At 57.7% G+C, this 19,981-nt stretch overlaps 2 protein-coding genes across 4 annotated transcripts; one reads left to right on the forward strand and one right to left on the reverse strand.

Moving 5' to 3' along the window:
* YTHDF1 (YTH N6-methyladenosine RNA binding protein 1) lies at nucleotides 1-13,200 on the reverse strand. 3 transcript variants are annotated; one of them, XM_025470660.3, is made up of 5 exons: nucleotides 12,913-13,200; nucleotides 12,683-12,707; nucleotides 11,432-11,511; nucleotides 3,435-4,955; nucleotides 1-1,264 (listed from the first exon to the last, which is right to left on the reverse strand). In XM_025470660.3, exons 1-5 carry the CDS (start codon nucleotides 12,937-12,939, stop codon nucleotides 1,238-1,240), a joined length of 1,680 nt encoding a protein of 559 aa, XP_025326445.1. In that variant the 5' UTR covers nucleotides 12,940-13,200; the 3' UTR covers nucleotides 1-1,237. The 3 variants fall into 3 exon arrangements, with proteins under 3 accessions (XP_025326445.1, XP_025326446.1, XP_035561502.1); XM_025470661.3 differs by lacking the exons at nucleotides 11,432-11,511; nucleotides 12,683-12,707; nucleotides 12,913-13,200 and adding an exon at nucleotides 9,182-9,288; XM_035705609.2 differs by lacking the exons at nucleotides 11,432-11,511; nucleotides 12,683-12,707; nucleotides 12,913-13,200 and adding an exon at nucleotides 5,698-5,839.
* On the forward strand, nucleotides 12,938-17,011 carry LOC112673336 (collagen alpha-1(I) chain-like). The gene is made up of 3 exons (XM_049100388.1): nucleotides 12,938-13,008; nucleotides 13,123-15,062; nucleotides 16,347-17,011. Exons 1-2 carry the CDS (start codon nucleotides 12,938-12,940, stop codon nucleotides 14,369-14,371), a joined length of 1,320 nt encoding a protein of 439 aa, XP_048956345.1. The 3' UTR covers nucleotides 14,372-15,062; nucleotides 16,347-17,011.
* The last annotated feature ends 2,970 nt before the right edge of the window (nucleotides 17,012-19,981 follow it).

A 19,981-nucleotide genomic window follows, 5' to 3' on the forward strand; every position in this document is an offset into this window, starting at 1 on the left:
TTTGCTAAATAGTATTGTTTATTAAGGCTTGTATTCTCCAGAGGAAAATTTATCCGATGTTGTCCGTGACTCCATACAGGCAGTAACAGTTCAGAGAGTGACACGTTCTCAATACAAGTCTAAATAATACAGCTTAAACTCAGAGGGTCTTTTGGAGTAAATAGTTTTTGGAAAGTATTTGCTCTCTAAACAGTAAGATCCCCTACAATGGGCGCGTGCAGACTGTGCCAGAGCGACAGGCGTGAGCACCATTTTCATGCTGAGACTCAGACTCCGGGTGGCAGCGAGTTCCTCCAGGTCCCCCATTCCACAACACAGGACAGCAGATTCAGTTTCTAAAAGGTTTGCTTTTTTTTTTTTTTTTTAACCCATTCGACAGGAAAATGAAATCCGACGCACACGGTGGAAGTAACAATTGTGGCACCATCTGTACGAGCAGACCCTACGTGTGAAGCTCAGCATCGCGGGCAAACAACTCAGAACGGCACTGGGACTCACAAGTGAAGGGGGGCGGTATTTAGGATGATCTGCACGCAGGTGAGCACGGCTGACCGCTGAGCCCAGCCCTCCGCCAGCAGCCCTGCATCCGCCCCGCTGGGTGGAGGAGCTGCGAGGGCCGCGGCGGCCGCTGTGGGGCCTGACGCTCTGCACCAACACAGCATGCTCCCGAATCTGAAAAACTCAAATCTGTCTAGTAGAAAAATCAAGTGGACAGACAAGTATTTTAGACAGATAACGGGCAATCAAAATGACAAACCGGCTGAACGAGGTGATCATTAACCTGTTGATTTCAGCATTTTGAAAAGTACTTAACAGAACACAGTAAATGACAAAAGAAGTCATGGTTTCTCGTGTCGCTAATAAAGCAATAAAAGGGTGAAAAATAAGTCCCACGTAAAGATGTTAAAGGACAGTGACTCTGAGTAAGAACATAACCTCTGCCAAACCACCACAACGGAAGCTTCGGGGTGTATTAGGTTTTCTGTTCTGTCGTGAGGGTACTTGTGTTTCACGTTACGTCTGACTTATGAGTGGACAAAACACACTTCTTTATTAGTGAGCTCTGTAACCCTAGAATACATAGAAAAATACAAATGAACGCAGATCCATCTGGGCAAAAATAAAAGACAAAGAGCGTAAGATGCAACGAGTCGGGCCCTGCACAAGACAACAGCACCAAGCACATGTTCTCTTAAACCTTTTCAAACGTCAGCACATCGAGGAAACTGGTTCGTCCTTATGGTTTGTTTCGATTCTGCCGTTCCTGAAAAAGAGAAGGGACAGAGTCTAACAAACCGGGTGAACCTGCCCCACACACCCGTCAAGACCGAGGCCCGCCCTGGCCTGTGCACCCGGCCGGCACGCGGCCCGGGCCTGAGCACCACCCAGCCAAGCACCCCCTGCTCCAGGCAAGGCTTCTGGCCAGGGGTGGCTCCCACCTCTCCCCACGTCTACCTGGCTGGCTTCTCGTCAACAGGCTCAGAAGCCACGTCAGTCCGTCCTTACCACGGGGCAGCTAAACGCAGCCCGAGACGCGGGGACAGTCCAAGCAGCGGCCCACCGCTGTGTTCTGGCCGCATTTCCAATCTCTCGGGCTCACGGAGGACAGCTCCAAGCCACGAGCAGCCCCCATTGGCCTGCAGGCAGGTACCCCCTGGACCGACTCAAGGGTCTCTCTTCCCAAGCCCCACTTGCTAACTACGTTTAGGACTCAGGAACCTTAAACACCAACTGAGTCACGGGCAGAAATTTGTCCCTAACCTCCCCACAACTTCCAGAACCTAGTGAGCTTCAAGAAAAGACCCAAGTGCCACGGAACTAAAATAAACCATAGCCACATGCACAGCCAGCTGCCAGCCTGAAACCCACCAAGGGCCTTCAGCTTCATGACCTATGACCTCTGCTTTATCCCTGTGAAGTCAACAATTCAGTACTTTATTTTATACCTAGAAGAGTTCAAACACAGAATTTCAGTAACTGAAATGACAAGCCCCTCTCTTTCCCACACAGATGAAAGAGGGACCAGCTCATTCTCAGCGTGACAAGCTGGGCTGTTAGAACAGGTGTAGCTTCTAAACTGCCAACAGCACTATCATCTACGTGCCCCGTTACATGCCTTTCAGCTAAAAATTCTTTAGGACATTTGCCATTCACAGATGGGTAACGCTTTTCTCAACATGGGAAGCTAAAAAGGGCTGCAAACCCACGTATTGCCAACTAACATTTAATTTAAAAAGGATGTTTTTGGGGCACCTGGGTGGCTCAACCTCTGAGCATCTCCCTTTGGCTCAGCACATGACCCCGGGGTCCTGGGATCGAGTCCCCCATCAGGCTCCCCACAGGGAGCCTGCTTCTCCCTCGACCTGTCTCTCTGCCTCTCATGATAAATAAAACTTTAAGAAAGTAAAAAAGGGGCAGCCCGGGTGGCTCAGTGGTTTAGTGCCGCCTTCAATCCAGGGCCTGATCCTGGAGACCCGGGATCGAGTCCCACATCGGGCTCCCTGCATGGAGCCTGCTTCTCCCTCTGCCTGGGTCTCTGCCCCTCTCTCTCTCTCTCCCCCTCTGTGTCTCTCATGAATAAATAAAATCTTTAAAAAAATAAAAATAAAAAGGATGTTTTAATATCAGCAGAACAAATCTCGGGATGAAGTCTCCCAGACATACCAGCTTAAAGAAGTGTGTTACGCTGTCCTATCTTTCCATTTCTGGGCCAGGTCACAGGCTCTGCACGCACTTCACTCCAGGGGCTGTGCCAGCTCTGGCTCGGGACGCTCCCGGTAGTGGGACAGGAAACGGAGATGACCTCACAGCCCACCTCGAGGCTTGCACTCTGGGTTCAAATGTCTGCACTCCAGCCCTGCCCCAGGCCCAGCTCCTCTTTACCACCGGTGCAGAGTTCAAGTTGAATACATTGGGTTTTCAAGGGGCCTCTAGACTGGGGCTTCCCACGTGCTGAGGGCAGGGCCTGCAGCCCCCGCGGCCTCGCTGGTCTACCCCACTGCCAGAGTGTCACTTCTGAGTGTTCCTGATAGAATTTCTGCACAGTGGTCCCAATCATTACATTCCTTAAAAATGGAAAAGTTGGGTTTTTTTTTTTTTTTTAAAGATTTTATTTATCCACGAGAGACACAGGGAAAGAGAGAGAGAGGAGAGACACAGGCAGAGGGAGACGCAGGCTCCATGCAGGGAGCCTGATGTGGGACTCAATCCTGGGGCCCCAGGATCAGGCCCTGGGCCGAAGGCAGATGCTAAACCACTGAGCCACCCGGGCCGCCCAAAATGGAAAAGTTACGTAGTGACATCCACTTCATCATTGCCCTAATGACCACGCTTGGTAAAGCCCAGGTGATACGGCCCACACCCTCCCAGGACCGCGGCTTTCAGCCTCAGCCCTGCCCGGACCCATCTACAGCACGGGTCTGAGAGTCACTCACCTTGCGCACCACCTCCTCCTCCTCCTGGCGCTTCTCATAGTGAGAAAAGTCGTCAAAGATGGAGGTTGTGTGCTTGTAGGAAGCGATAATTTTCAGCACTTGCTTTGCTTTTTCTAAGGGCACCTCCTGGGTGTCGCGGGAGTTGGTGACCGGCTTGTTGTCATTATTCTCCAGCCTGATGTGCCGGAGCTGGTTATTGGGCACGTCCTTCACAAAAATCCACTTCACGTCAAACTTGCCTTTCCACTTGTCCTGAGACCAGACGCCAGCGCTTGTGCCGTAGTCCACGGGTGACTTCATCTCAGCCACCCCGCAGAAGTGCCCACTCCCGTTGACGCTGAAGAGCAGGTACACAGGCCCCTTGCTGCTCGCAGCGCGAAATGCCCCATCCAGGCGCTTGTTGCCGTGCTCTGTGCTGCACCAGATGGAGTACTTAATGGAGCGGTGGATGTCGTCCTCAGAGTAGCTTTTTATTATGAACACGCGTCCACTTTTAAGATTCCAATCAAACTCTTTAGGGTTATAGCTGTGGGCAGCTTTCAGTTTTTCAAGAACCGGGTGGGACTCCACGGTGGGGGCAGAACTAGGCTGGGTATTTCCAGGCGAGTTACCATCACTGCTGGTCCCTCCGCTCTGCCCAAATGCCGCATTTCTATTACGAGGGGCGACCCAGCGGGTTTGGGGTGGCTGCTGAGGGCTTGGATACTGTGGTTGGGCCAAAGGGGGAGGCTGAGTAGGAAGAGGCTGCACAACTGGCTGAGGCTGTGGGGCAGACTGGGGGGCCGGAGCCTGCTGCGGGGCCGGAGCCTTGGGCACGGGCCCCTGGTTGTCCCACGTGCCAATGTCCATGTTATGCTTTATCGGTGGAGGGGGCAGGGCGGCCCCAATTACAGGTCCGCTTTTTGCTTTCATTTTCGGCTGTGGTTTTGCTGGCTTGCTGGCAATGGCAGCCCACGAGGTTGGCTTTGAAACTGGCATATTGACGTTTGTCCCACCGTTGCCAGAAAGGACACCAGTCATCGCCACACTGCTAACGACCGACCCCACAGTTTTGACGGCAGAGGTGGTGACGTCCCCAATCTTCAGACCCACCATGCCCTGCTCCAGGCTGTTCATCCCAGGGGCCTTGTTGAGAGTCTCGCTGTGAAAGCCTGTCTGCCCGTCCACAATTGTGCCACCCAGGGAGCTTGGTGGGTAAGTGTAGCTGCTCCCATATGCCGAGCTCTGAGCCTGCTGCCCCTGAGACCCACTCGTCCCCCAGGCTGAGAAGGCAGGGTTTTCAGGGAAGAAATTAAACCTGTGCTGATAGATGTTGTTCCCCAGACCCCCGGGCTGCCCAAACACAGCATCATGCATAAAATGATGGTCTCCGTTACTGAGCTGTCCGTAAGTGGTGAGGTATGGGATCGGAGGGTCCCCTCCGGTAGACCAGGGTGCCTCATTGAGGGAGTAAGGAAATCCGATGGACGGTGGGTAATAGCTGGACAGGTAAGGATCCGCCATGGAGGGATAACTGTTACTCTGGGGAAACAAGCACGGATGAGTTAGACTGCTTCCAAGACACAAGCTGGAGGAACTTCCTGCTTATTAGGTAGAGGCTGACCACAGAGCGCCATCACTGCTCACGGGAAGGCAAAGAGCACCGAGCGGCAACAAAGCAAGGACTGAGAGAAGGCAGGTGGCCACCTGCAATGTCCTGGACCTGGGTGACACAACCAGGCCATCAGCAATCTACCTGGCAGCTCCCTCTCTCCCCTCATGGAGCAGACTGTTTGAACCCATCAAACTGGCAGTGCTGCTCATCTGCACACCAACAGCACAGGCAGCATGGCAGCAGGTGAAAACATCTTAAAAAGGCAAGGAGAGGTTTCGAGCCACAGGACAAACTGGGGCGCTCAGGGTGACGGGGCAGCTTGCCCCGCAATCTGGTGTCAAGCTGTCTGATGGCTCAACATGCCTGGGCGTCCCACCTCATCTGCAACACCCTTTCCCACCAGACTCCTCCCCACCCAGCAAGGGCCACTTCAGAGTGCCCTTCCCCACACCTCTCCTGATAGCCCACACCCTCTTCTGAGTCCAAAGGGGCTTCGCAGCCCACATCCACCCTGTCCTGGGCATTGCCTTGGGCTCTCACAGTGGCTCTGGCAGCATGGAGGGTCAGACCAGCTCCTTCACCAAGACTCCTTGTCCTGCCTGCTCTCTGGGGTAGAGAAGCCCTCACAACGGGCTCCAGCCTCAACTGAGTATATCACTGAGAAAATACCTGTGTGGCAGCCAAACCCTCAGAAAGGGGTTTTCAGTGGCTGTACCGCCCGTCGAGGCAGGAACTCATCTCAGGAGACTCTAGAAGTCAGCCCAGGGTGCAGATTTATACCTGGGATCAGCAGTTCTGGCAAAGGGTCTCCCTGGGGAAAGAGTCACCAGGAATCTGGCCAGATCTGGGCCCCAGAGGCCATGCCACTGTTGGGTGACTTAAATGGTATTGTAGGGAGCGTGAGTGCTGGGGGGTGTTGAGGGATACAGAAAAGGGGTAGAGGCTTTCCCCGCCCAGGGCAGCTGACCTAAGAGTGAAAAAGGCTGTAAGGAAAACAAGAATAGGGAGCAACAGCAAGCTTTTAAGTCTGTGACACCATCTTCTGACTACTCAGCGGTCCTCATCCTTTCCCCTACCTTCCACCTCAAATAACCAAGAAGTTCTATATGGAGAACACTGGCTAGAGACTTCCTCCTCCAACCCCACACCTATCTTCAGGTGAGAAGACCAGCTACCCTGGCTGCACAGGGTGTCTGGTGCCCTCGGTGCCACCTTCAGGCCCAGGACCTGCCAAGGTGGCAGCCAGGGAGGGCTAGAGTACCAGACATGCAAGCATCTCTGCCTCCCTACAATGAGAATGCAGAATAACTCTCCAGAGGACCCTAAGGAGAACGGGCTGCTCCCTCAGCAGTCCCTGCCCAACACATAGCTATGGTGACCCAGCCTCCTGGCTGCCAGGCTCCAGAGCCACATCCTGCCTCCCTGTCCCGTCTAAGATTCATGGGGTTTCAGGCATCACAGTTCCTATGTGCTCTTCCCGTTGATGGCAAACTATTCCAGAATCACGTTTTTAAATGCAATACTATTTCCCTATTGCAAAAAATCCTTGAATGCTCAGGAAGTAAAATTAATTAATTAATTAATTAAACGAAACAATCAAACCCAGACAACAAACAGCCACCATCCATGTTCTACAAGCCTGGAAACAGCTAGCACTACCCTCCCTTGAAAAGACGTCCACGACTCCGGCCCCTTTCTTGTAACCTCTCCCTCAGCCCGCCTGCACCCAACCTCAGCCCTCAGAAGAGCCTCTTCAGGGCACCAGTCAAAAGGGGAGAGCCCATCACTAGGTCTGGGCAGGGGACGTGCTCTGCAAGGCAAAGGGCAGCCATCCCCCCACCCCCGGTGCCTGACCTCAGCACCCAAAGATGGTTCGATAAGACACCAGGTGCTCTGGTGCACCGGACTCCCACGAGGCCAGGACCTCACTTGTGACTTACACTTAAATCTTAACCATAACAGGAAATAATTTAAGACACAAGATGACACCCATCACGTTCACCACTTACAAACCTAGCATTCCAGTCCCGCGGACCCCACCATGCAGACACGCAACTCTCCGCTGCCTCCAATCAGGACTATCCTGTGCAATGATGAAGCAACCCAGCTGACATCTCCTGAACCCCGCATCTCTGCTCAGAAAGCAGACCTAGTCGGGGGGCATCTGGAAGAGGAGGGTCAGCCCCGGTGGTAGCCCTGAGAGGACTTAACCCTCTCTTCCTGTGGTCTGCCAATGTAGGCGGGTCACGGTACAGCGAGCACTGGTGGAGCTGCAGCTTGCTGACAAGTCACAAAACAATTTTGACTACAGCTGTTCCTTGGGCACTAAATTCTCACAATAAAAGAAGCGAAGACTCCTCACTTCCAGCTCCCAAATGGAGCTGTCCGTCAGTGAGTGTCCTGACCAGTGGCTACAGGTCCCCCAGCAGCTGTCCCACTGTGCACTGTGCCCCACCCTGCACTATCATTCACGCTGTCCTCCTCCACACAGGGCCTGGAACCCCCCCACCCCCCCAACCAGCCCACTACCTACACCCAGGAGCCGGGCTCCAGGCCAGCCCTGCACACTCCTCCCACTGCCATCCCTCTTCACTGGGGCACGAGGGGCACCCTGCTGCCTGCCAGGCTGTGTGCCGCGAGTCTACCTTACGTCTTTACCCCAATATCTCACTGGCAGCTTTTTCCTGCTACGTCAGCCACCTTTCTTTCAAAGCTCCAAAAGCCAAGCAACAAATCAGTCTGCAAAACTTGTGAAGTGGGTCATTTGTCCTGTAAAGAGACAAGGGTGCGTTTACCCCTCACTTGCTACTGGGACCCACGCCCTCCTCCCCCGGCTGTGCTGGGAGTGAAACCCCCCAGTCCGTCTGTCCACCCATCTACAGTGTGTAGGGGCTGACTGCTGTGGCCTGATCTTCCAGCAAAACTGACATTCTACTCACTTAAGGGTGAACTGGAATGTGACCCCACTGACATGCCTCATCCTGGACAAAGCCAGACGCAGCCTGCCTGGAGCACTTGCTGCCAACGGATGTACTGCCACCTGACCACTCTTCAGCCCATTGTGCACCCAGGGCCACCAACGAGCAGCCAACATACCTGGGACACAGGTGCGTATGCTGGGTGGTGGACACACATGCTGAGCTTTCCCTCAGCATGTTGGCCACACAAGGCATAGCACACGACAAATCCCCTTAAGGACAATGCAGGTAAAACCACCACCCTGACTGATGCTCTCACATACACAGACTTCTAATCACAGCCTGTGGGAGACACAGGACCTCAAGAAAGGAAGACGGACACATCTTCAGGGCAAGATTAGGCTACAGAAGAGACTACGACAAATCAGCACTGAATCTCGGAACTGAAGAGTTTACACATCATTCCCATAAAGTGAACGTGCCCTATTACACAGACTGAAGGATTGAAAAGAAACTAGGAAAGTTTATTCCTGTTCCTTCCTGTCCCATCAGATGTGACCAGGAAAACAAGTGTGTCGATAACTGAATGTATTCTGAGTATGGTCGTAGCTGCCCGCACTGGCCGGCCCCTCACCCAGAACCCCACCCAGAATCCCCATCTAGAGCCCCTCCAGAACCCCACTCAGAACCTAAGAGACCCTCATCCAAAATCCCCAGGGAGCCCCTTACCTAGAACCCCTCCAGAGCCCCTCACCCAGAGCCCCTCTGCTCCCCAGCGCTCCCCCCCTCCCGCCTGCCCCATTCCCTAAAGCTAACATGTATTCCAAGTCACACAAGGGGCCCAGACCATCAAGATGGTCCTGGGGGGGGGTGGGGGGGTGGGGGGAGACTAGGAAGGAAAAAATGCACCCGAGAAGCAGTGTCCCGAGACCTTTCTGGGGGGAAAAAAAATCACCTACCCCAAGGACAACAGTTCCTTCACAGCATGTTACAAGTTACATTAACTTGAAAGTCCTGCTTTGAAACAGTTTCCTAATCATCCCAGGTATGAGAACCTCAAACACAGAAACAGAAAGAGCTTGCTACTAGGAACATGTGGGCTAAAACAGCCACAAAGTAGCAACCACGGGGCTGACAGCTCTACCCCCACCCTCTCTGTGGCCAAACACAGGCACACAGAGTCACTCATGAGGCTGCACCCTTCACACACGTGCAGCCCGGCACGTCAACAATACCTCAACTGACAACTGGAAGTGCTGCTCCAGGCCACACAAACCACTCTCTCACTGACTCACCAGCACTCTGGCTGCCTGGACACCATGGTGTACCCTCAGCCTGAGACCTGGAGGACCAAGACACAAGAGCTTTCCTCAACAGGGATCTTCGCCAGCAGAGTCCAAAACCAGGGGTGTCATCAATTCCCAGGGGCTTATCAGCAAGGAGGCCACACTGCATGGTGCCCCCACTCCCCATTGAATAAAGAAGTGACAAACACAAGCACAATAGGAGCCCTTGCCATGGACACGCATCCCCGGCCCCCTCCCCCCAATCAGTGGGGAACCAGCTGCCAAACTGGCTCCACCACCTGGGCAACCAGGCCTCTCCAGTCCCACTTTTTCATCCACAAAACAAGAGGACCAGGAACATGAGGATCTAAAAGCTCTCCTGTTACCTGCTTCCTACACTCCCAACAGTTAGGTGTTTCTGGAAAATCTGTTCTCAATCAAGAGCATGCATTTACTCTTAAGGAGCGTGCTGATTAACCATCTTGCTGAAAAGCACACACCCTAACGGCCAAGATAACGCAGCTGTTTTAAGGCTGTTCATGGGAATGTCAACCTACAATGGTCTTCACAGCCAGCTTCCCCAGGGAGAAACAGCTGTAACTACCCTCCTGACAGAAAATCATCTGCTCCACTTCCAAAGCAGTCCTCCCAAATAACATGAAAGCTCCTGCCTTATAAAAACGTATTTCAAGAGTAGTGAAGCAACCCCCTCCAATTTTCTCTGGTTGAAATTTAGAATACACTTCTGCTATATTCAAGTCACATAAGGAAAAAACAAAATACCAAAATGAAATTAAGTCTGTTTCACTTCTTGCCATTAGCTCTAACAATGCATCACTGCAGCCAGGCCAGTTCTACTCTGCAGCTCCAGGTCCTGTGCAGAGGAGGGCTGGGGCTGGGTCCAGGGAGGCTCTATAAAGGGTCTCCTTGGTGCCTCTGCTGCTGAGCTGCTCAATGCAATAAAAAGGAGAAAACTGGAGAAAAGTTCTAAGAAACTTTAAGACTCTTTAGACAAGAGCAGACTAGGAAGAAAAGGAACAAACTAACTTTACTCCACTGCAAGAAAAGGCAAAGTTGGGATCCCTGGGTGGCGCAGCGGTTTAGCGCCTGCCTTTGGCCCAGGGCGCGATCCTGGAGACCCGGGATCGAATCCCACGTCAGGCTCCCGGTGCATGGAGCCTGCTTCTCCCTCTGCCTGTGTCTCTGCCTCTCTCTGTCTCTCTCTCTGTGTGACCATCATAAATAAATAAAAATTAAAAAAAAAAAAAAAAAGGCAAAGCTTGGTTTTATCCTAAAGCAAACATATGTAATACATTTAAAACCTGGTAGACATCATGCTTAAGCCTATACTGCACTAGCCCAGCGGACTGAACCAGGGCAAGCTGGCCCCCAGGAGACACCACCAACACATTTTTTGTTGTCACACTGGTGTGTGTGCAGGGGAGTCCGTTACTACTGGCATCTCATGGATAAAGGCCAGAGAAGCTGCTAAACATCCTACAACATACAGCGCAGCCCCCCAAAGAATGTTTCAGTGCAAAACATCTATAGTGCCAAGGTTGACAAACTCTGAAGCACCCAAGAAAAATGGGCAGCTGTGACCTTTCTGGCCCTGCACAGGTACCAGTTTGAGCTTCACGTGAGCCACCTGCTGTTACCATCCCCACAATTCTGTGGGCAGTCACTACAACCGGGTCTACCGAACAGGAAGAGAGGTAGAGAGAAGGCAAGTCCTCTAAGGAAGGGGCAGGGAGTCAGTGGTAGAGTGAAGATTCAAACATGAGACCAAAGTCTGGCTCCAGAGCTCAGTTCTTAGATGCTCTCCTAGGCCACCTATTCTAATTGCCCAGAGGTAAAATAAATCACCAGAAAATTTCAGAAAACCGCACACATTTCCACTCCATCAAAAACAGTGCATCACTGAGCCATCCATGTGAGGCCAGCAGAAGCCCACCTGCATGCAGCCCCCGTGGGACACCACTTCCTCCGAGAGCACACCCGCTACACTGCGCTCATGCCCTACGTGTAACTCAAGGACAGTCAACCAAGCAAGTGGTCAGTACGCTCTCTACTGCTAGTACTTTATACTGCGCTTCTTGATCGTTCAGGAGAATAAGGTGAAAAACTGTTAACAACAAAAATGTGTTACAAAACTCAACAAAAATGAACATAAAGATATAGGCCATAAAATAAACTCACCTGATTTGACTGTCCAGAAAGGTAGGGCTCAAAGTCATTGTCATGGACTGTATCCTTCTGATGCAAAGAACCATTTTGTACTAGAACAAAAAAAAAAAAAAAAAAGGAAAAATATAATTTTTGAATCTTAAAAAGTTGCTTTGATGCACTAAGATCAAAAGTAGTCAAGTCTAGGGCAGCCCAGGTGGCTCAGCGGTTTGGCACCGCCTTCAGCCAAGGGCGTGATCCTGGAGACCCGGATCGAGTCCTGCGTCGGGCTCCCTGCATGGAGCCTGCTTCTCCCTCTGCCCGTGTCTCTGCCTCTCTCTCCCTCTGTGTGTCTCTCGTAAATACATAAAATCTTTAAAAAAAATAAAGTCTACACCCATCAACTCCTAGAACCTGCCTTTATTTAAAAAGGAAGACAACCAGCATCCAACTAATAGGTACACAAGTAATTAACGCGGTGATGCGCAACTTCCAGTAACTTTACGTTTTTGACGCAAAGCTAATCATAATTCGATAGAAGTCGGCAAGACGCAGGTGCAGACAGAGTAACACAAGGAACTAGTAACTGGGTCCTGGTTAAGACGACCAAGCGGAGGTCAGCGGGCCCAGGGTGCGTGCAGGCCGGGGACCCCCGCCGCGGCTTTCAGCGCAGGGCAGCCGGGGAAGCTTCTGAGCTCTGAGCTCGCCGTTGTCCGGCTCTCCACTTACTTCCCACTGTTACCATGGCTCAGCCAAGAAAAAAAAAAAAAAAGAAAGAAAGAAAGAAAAGGTAAATAAAGCGTTGAGCCTCTTCCAATCTTAAAACGTGATGAACCATATTTGGTTACACCCGAGTTTAAAAAAAAAAAAAAAAAAAAAAAAGCGTCTTCCAAGTAAACAAGCAAGTGTCACTTACGGGTTCTCCCCAGATCGCGTTCTGGGGGTTTGTCCGGAGCCACAACATCCCGGGCGATGCAGGGGGCCGAGGGGTGGGGGGTGGGGAGCGGGCGGGCGGGCGGCGGGCGGGCGGCCCCTCCCCTCCCCTCCTCTCCTCCCCTCCCTCCCCGTCCCCGTCCCCATCCGGCCGAGGGTCCCTGAGCACCCGCAGGAGCCCCGCGCTCCGCCGCCCGACCTCGGCTCCCGCAGCCTCGGGGTTATCTCCCGGAAGCACACGGGAGCAAAGTTTCCGGTTCCAGATGCCCTTCCTGGACCTGCCCCCCCGCCCCCGCCCCACGGCCCGCCGCCGGTCGGGGGCCCCGCGCAGCCCGGGCCCACGCGGCTCACCTTTAGTGTCTTGTCCTTTTGTTCTCTGCGTGGCCGCAGGGGCCGGGAGGGCGCGCAGCCGGGCGGGCGGGAGGGAGACACAGAGTTACCCACGAGGACCGGTCCCGGGCGCGCGGCCCCGCCCCGCCCCCCGCCCCCCGCCCGGCCCGGCCCGGCCGCCCCGCCCCCCGCCGGCGCCCTCCCCCCGCGCCCGCCCCCGCGCCCGCGCCCGCGCCCGCCCCGGCAGCCACCTGGGGGTCCACGCTGGTGGCCGACATGCTTCATGAACGGCGCGGCGCGGCGCGGGGCCGGGGCGCCCGCCGGCTCGGGCCTCCCCGCGAGGCCGGGCCTGTCCCCCGCGCTCTCGCGGCCCCGGGCCCGCCGCCTCCTCCCCGGGCGCCGGCCGGGCGGCGGCGGCGGCGGCGACTACCGGGCGCGCGGGGCGCTCGCGGGGCGACGAGCCTGGACGGGACGCACGGACGAGGCGCCGACTCCAATGGCGGCGGCGGCGGCGGCGACGGCGGGGACGAGGCTGCGCGACGTCAGCGCGCGCGGGGCAGGCCGGGAGCGCCGACGGGCCGCCACGCGCCGCGCCTGCGCGCCTCCGCCGGGCGGGACGGATCTCGCGCCGCGGGTCCCGGTATCGCGCGGCGGGGGCGGAGCGCGCCCGGGAAGTCACGTGGGCGGCGGCGGCCGAGCGGCGGGGCTGCGGCGGGCCTGCTGGGACGCGCACCTGCCCGGCCTCGGCCCGGGGCGCCCGGGCGCAGCCCCGAGGTCTGGAGGTCAGCCGGCGCGTGCGGCCCCCAGCTAAGCCACCGAGAGCAGGCCGGACCCCCGCCCGCAGACGTCCCCCGGCCCTCCGAGGGGCGGCCTGGGTGCGAGCGCCGCGGTCGCTGGGGCCGCACCTGCGGGGTCCTAGGCTTTGTCTGCGCTCGCCTTCTGCAGCCGCCGTCCCGGGGAGCCCTGATCTGCGGCCTCGCTGAGCGTCCTGCTTGTCCAGCGCTGTCCTGGGCCTCCAGGGCCGCCCCCCAGTTCAGCACCAGATTGCACGTGACGGCGTCCGCTGCAGATTTCACCGCGGGGGGGCAGAGAGGTCAGCCCGGCCTGTGCCCTAGTCCCCCTAGTCCCCCTAGTCCGGCAGGGCAAGGGGCCTTTTGGTCTCTGTTTAAGGATGGACAGCCGCTTCTTGAGCGTGACCTCCTGGAAGGAGTGCGGTTCTATTCCACGCTCACCCTGGACCCTGCTCCCAGCTCCAGAGCCCCTGCAGCCACTTCCCACCCTGGCTCCCAGGTGCGGGGGAATCTTTTCCCCCTTCCCAGCCCGTTGCGGCCCACTCTTGTAACATCTTCACAAGCCCCAGGTCTGGGCGCTTGTTCCGCGGAAGGAAGGGGAGAGGCTGAGTGCTGGCTCCGGGTGGGGCATCAGGCAGGGGGGCATCAAGAAGAGCACTCCCCGAAACAGGGCCAAGGCAGATGCCAGCAGGCGGGCCATGCTCTAAGCAGGGGGACGGGGACCGCTAGGATCGTGGTGGGACGCCAAGACCAGCTTAGAGCCGGCACCCGCACTGGGGAGACAGGAGCAGCGGGGTACCAGGCAGCATCTGTAACGGCTGCAGGAGGAGGTAGAATTGACAGTGGCAGGTGGGTGGGCCATGGGGGCATCCACTGCTCCAAATTGCTCATCACTAGGTCTCCCTGGGGCCCTGCCTGACGTAAGGATGGGAAAGGCAGGCTGGGCACAACCCAGAGGAACATCTGATGCCCTGCAGGTGAATCTGGGTCCAGCAGGACTTTGGTTCACTTGGGCCACGGGCAGCTCATGGTAACGTGAAGTCACACATTTGGGGTGAGTCCTGTCCAGAAAGGTGGTAGATGCAGGGAAGCCACATTGAGATTGTGGTTGCCAGCAAGGTCGTGGAGGCGCAGGGCACCTAGTGCTGTCTTGCTGCTGCTGTCTGCCTCTGCGTAGGTGAGGACTTACCACTTGGAGCATCCTCCTCCCTGGGGCCCAGAACAGCAGGGCGCCTGTGACCAGAGCCAGGAGAATCCAGTGCTCAGCTCTGTTGGAGCCCCTGCTCCTTGCTTCTCCAGCTGGCAACCCTCAGGCAGGACAGCATGGTGGTCACAACAGCGTCGTAGGGCCACACAGCCAGTTCCAGCCCCTTCCCTGTCCTATGCTCCATTCCTCCCTTGTTTGGGGCAGGACAACTCTCCTCTTCCAGGTAAAGCACGAGGAGTAGATGAGGGATGCACAGCTTCAGCGCCAGGGCAGGCCCATAAAAGCTGGCCGTTATGCCCCGTCCTCCCCCACATCTGCCTAAGGAGCCGTGGGAGGCCACAGGCTCCGGAGGAAGTGGCTGCTGGAGCTCGGCTGGCCTTGGATGAAGCCCCCGGGGGACCGTGTGAGTTTCCGTGGCTGCTGTAATGAAGGACCACAAACTGGGTGGCTTCCGGCACAGGAGATTGATTATCTCCCGGTGTCATCAGGCCCGCAGTCCCTCCAGGGGAAGACCCTTCCCGCCTCTGGCAGCTTTGGCAGCCCGAGGCCTTCCCCAGCTCTCTGCCTCCAGGGTCACACGGCCTTATCCTTTGTTTGTCTCTGAGGCTCCCTCTTAAAAGAACACCTGTCATTGGATTTAGGGCCCACCTTGATCCAGTAAGTTGTCCTCCCAAGTTCATTCTGTCTGTAAAGATCCTACTTTCAAATAAGGCCACATTCACAGGTACCAGGTAGATGCGAATTTGGGGGAGCACTTTTCAGCTTAGGACACAGCTGGTATCAACTGGAAAATTTGGAGAAGAGCGTCCAGGGGCTGAGCTGAGTTACCTCCACAAAGGGGAAGGACTGGCCCTGGAATGAAGGCTAGAGGAGGCGCAGTCGTGCCAGCTTGCTGGTCAGGAAAGGGGCGACAGGTTTGACAGCCACCACACAGGCCCGCCCCCGGCCGCTGGAAGTGTTCCATGCCAGGCTCGGTGAGGGGGGGGAGCGATGGCTGCCCGGGACAGGGGACGGGGGGCAGAGCGTGGGCCCCAGAGCAGCTTGAATCTGCAGCCAGCACAGAAGGCTGAGGCCCCCTAGGCCACCCCAGCCTTTCCCTCTGCCAGGCCTGAGGACCCAGGAGGGGTGGCGGGACACAGTCTGGAGCTGAACCACTGCCAGGGCCAACCCTGAGGGCGGTTGGAGAACCTGCCCCCGTTGTGCCCTCCCGCACCAGCTCCTCAGGCCAAAGAGGCTTGGGCCCTGCAGGCTGGGGACAGGGCAGCCCCTGGCACGGTGGGCTTAGGCCCTTGATGGCAGTGACTAGCTTAGGCTTCGGAGCAGTGCAGGAAACTCCGGAGCAGGGGTGGCCCTGCCCCAGGGTCCGTGCTACAAGCTACGGGGTCTCCCCATGGCCTGGGACACTCTGCTCCTGCCCTCCCCACCTGGGCCCCGCTCACCCTTCCGCCTTAGGGAAGAGCCGAGTCCACGCTGGCAGTTGGCTCAGGCTCCTCACTGCGTGCGTGTCCCGTGGCAGAGAGCGTGCACCCCATCCTGGGTCCACTGCCCTTAGACGGGTGCCTCCTAGAATGGGGTCTTCTAAACCCCGCCACTACTCGAGGCTTGTTGCGATGTTCTGTTATCTCTTTTTTTGTTTGTTTGTTTTTTTGTTCTTTTTTTTTTGTTCTGTTATCTCAATGGCACACAGGTGTGAGCTGTGTCCAACACCCAGGGGAGTGTTTGCTCCAGCTGAGTGGTCACCTGGACTCAGGGCCGCCTGCCGTTAGGCCCCGCTCCCCCACTGGGATGAACCTGTGCAGCCTCTTGGGGCGATCTCCCACACCCGACGTCACGGCCCGGCCACTGAGTGCCCTCCGACACGACTCCCCGAGCTGGGATGCTCACTGCAGCGACACCAGAGCCTGGACAGCCCAGGAGTGACCTTGGGCGGGACGAGGGGAGCCGTTGGTGGGTATTGTCACCATCAGTGTGGTGCAGAGCTGTGTGCAGGCTGAGCGGTGGGGTGAGGGACAGACAGACAGACCCATGGGTACATAGCTCACCCGACAGCTGGCCTTGGGGGCCTACAAACAAAGACCCCCGTCCACCCAAGGAGTAATGAAAGCGCCCAGCCGGCGTCCGGTTGCTCCCTGGTCACCTGCTCAGCCACACCCGGAGTTTATCCCTGATCAGGGACCTCCTTCTGGGACCCCCTCCTCTGCCTTCCGGGGGGCTGCTTCGTCTGGGACAAAACCTGCTCATTTCTCCAGACATGCGGCGCCCCCACCCCCGGAAGGAACCTTGCACGCCTCCTGTGATTCACAGCATTTTACCGTTCTGAAACCTCCTCTTTTTAAATATTTCATCGGGCCACTCGTTCCATGATGCTCATTGAGCACCTGCTGCACGCCCTGCTTAGGCGGGGTGCTGAGGGTGCGCAGCGGGCGGCCCTGTGGAGCTGGCGAGGGGAGCGGGGAGCACTGACACAGCCTGAACAGTGGCTCAGCTTCTTTATTGAGCACCTGCTGTGTCCCGGGAACCAGGGACAGGGACGGAGCGAGCCAGATGCTGCCCTGGGACCCAGAAGGGACCCGATGGGCGTAAACAGGTCACCTCGGATTAGAGCAGGGCCAGCAGGCAGGGTGCTGGTCTGGCCTCAGGAAGGCCTCTGGGGCCCGTCCGGCCCTGAGCTCCGGCGGGCAGCTGCTCACCCGGAGGCCGAGGAGCCGGGGCACAACGCGAGCTGCGTGCCGCTGACAGGGCAGCTCCCCGCGGCCGGGCCGGGCCTGCGTCCACTGCCTGCCAGGCAGCTGAGCTGCGGAGGCGCCTGGGGACAGTGGGGAGCACGTGGGGTGCGGCCGGCAGGTCTGGGCCCCCGGGGCGGCGGAGCCTCCGCAGTTAGAGAGCTCGCCAGGCCGCACAGCGGATCCACGGCCAGGCCAGCCGGAGGACTGTAACCAGCCCCTGGCTCCCAGCGGCCGGTCCTGTCCGCAGCGGGCGCCCTTGCTCCACCCGCTCTGCGTGACGGCCCCGCAGGGCCCAGCAGCACCCCCCAGGCCGTCTGTGCCCGTCGGCTGCACCCGGCTCTTCCGGGAGCTGTGCCTTTAGAATTTTTTTTTTAAGATTTTATTTATTCATGAGAGATACACAGAGAGAGAGAGAGGCAGAGACCCAGGCGAGGGAGAAGCAGGCTCCATGCCGGGAGCCCGACGTGGGACTCGATGCCGGGACCCCAGGATCACGCCCTGGGCTGAAGGCGGCGCTAAACCGCTAAGCCATTGGGCCGTCCCTGTGCCTTTAGAATCTTAACCACACTTTGCCAACACATCTCTGCAGGTGTCTCCCAGGTATGGGGCAGGATAGAGATGCGCCCTGCTGGCGGCCTGTGCCACGGGGGTGTCAAGGGGCACTGACCTTGGCAATGGGGCCATGCAAGGCTGTGACAAAGGGAGGGGCTCACGGCCCCTGATATCTGGGGGGGCAGCGCTCTGCCCAGCAGGCCCTACGCCAGGTGAATGCCCGGCTCACTCAGAACCCTCTGTGGGCCCACCGTGGCAGGCTGCGTAATGTCACACTCCCGGGGGCACAGCATGCTCCGAGGGGGCACACAGGCCCTCCTGGGCTCCCCAAGCCCGTGCCTGTGGCTGGCCGCCCCTCCACCTTCACACCCAGGCCCCCGCGGGGTGAGGGGCAGTGGCAGTCACCTGGCAGAGGACCGTGCGGTGGGCAGCTGAGGGTCCCTTCTGGGGGCAGGGAGCAAGGAGACCCCCGGGTCCCCAGCACTTGCCACATCATCCCCCCAGATGTCACTTCACAAGTCCGAGGACAAAAGCATTGAGAAGGTCGAGATGGTGACCGCGGAGCTTGAAACCCCAGGTGCCAGCCCGTGGAGTGTGTGGAATGCCCTGAGGCCAGGCCCGGGTCACAGGGCCGCAGGGTACCATGAAGACTACGTGCCAGGGGCTCAGGAAGCGGGGCGGGGGGGGGGGGGGGCGGGGGGGGACCGCAGGAGCCAGCGGCCAGAGAACTGGGCCCTGGAGCGCCCCGGGCCGGCTCCTCTCGTGCCAGCGTCGTCCCCGTGGAGCAGGGCAGTCCGCGCTTCTTTCCCGGACGCTCACCTCGGTCCCTGGGGTTTGGAAGTGGGCCCCTCACCTGGCCTGCCGGCGGGAGCCAGGGAGCCCCAGGGTGGGGCCTGGGTGTGGAGACGAGACGCTTCCCCTGGTGTGAGGCGGGCAGCGCAGGAGTCAGGGCCTCGCTGGCCAGGACGGAACGCGACGCCGAGGCCAGAGCCAGAGGGGAGAAGCAGGCCAGCCCTGGGCTTTGGGCCGTAGGATCCCATACATTTCCCTTCTGTGAAGCTTTGACTTTCCCTCACTTGCCCCGGAGAGCTCTGACCACAGTGACCGTGCACAGCACGCGAGGCCCAGACCTCAGACTCCCGACGAGGGCATCTGCGGAGCCTGGGCTACCATCGTCAGCCTAACTGCTCCGGTGGCACCCACGACCTGCCGCACCACGTCCTGTGCTGTCCAGCGCCTCCGGTCCTCGCGACAACCAGCCGCGGGCTCGTGCCCTCTGCCGTGATGCCCTCCCGCTCTCTGACCGGCACACTCAGCCCTGCTTCGCCTTCCCTCCCAAGCCTGCCCGGGCCTCCTGGGTGGTCTGATCCTCAGGCTCACTCTGGGGGATCTTGGGGCCCAGCCGAGTCATCCCTCGTCTGCAGGACCTATACCTTTTTTTTTTTTTTTTTTTTTAAGATTTTATTTATTTACCCATGGGACCCAGAGAGAGAGGCAGAGACAGGCAGGGGGAGAAGCAGGCTCTCTGCGGGGAGCCCGATGCGGGACTCGATTCCAGGACCCCGTGGTCATGCCCAGGACTGAAGGCAGACGCCCAACCGCTGAGCCACCGGGCAACCCAAGCAGGACTCGGCGTCTCGTGAGTTTGATAATCCAAAGCGAGGGAGAGACAGAAGAGGTCTGGAGGGCCTATGGTCCACTCAGCCCGCGAACTCTGCCCGCATGGGGTTGGGGAATTTGGGGCTCGTTTACTGGTGCGACCTGTCAGCTCTGCTTTCCCTGGAGCCCCCTACCTGCCCAAGCTGGGTTGAGCTCCCTGAAGCTGAACCCACAATTCTCCGGGCCCCTAGGCTGGGATCTGGGCCCAGATACGGGCCGCTCAGGGTTCCGGATGATGCCAGTGGGCTGCCGAGAGCAGAGCTGGCCCGAGGACGTCTGGCCGGTGGGCCTCCCAGGCTTTGCGGTAGGACAGCGGGCTGCTCGCATCCCTCCTTCCCCTTCAAGCCTCGTGCGCACCGTTGTCCGTCCCCCATCCTCGGGGCTC

Source organism: Canis lupus, chromosome 24, assembly GCF_003254725.2.
Source record: "Canis lupus dingo isolate Sandy chromosome 24, ASM325472v2, whole genome shotgun sequence".
In the NCBI taxonomy this organism is placed as follows: Eukaryota; Metazoa; Chordata; class Mammalia; order Carnivora; family Canidae; genus Canis; species Canis lupus.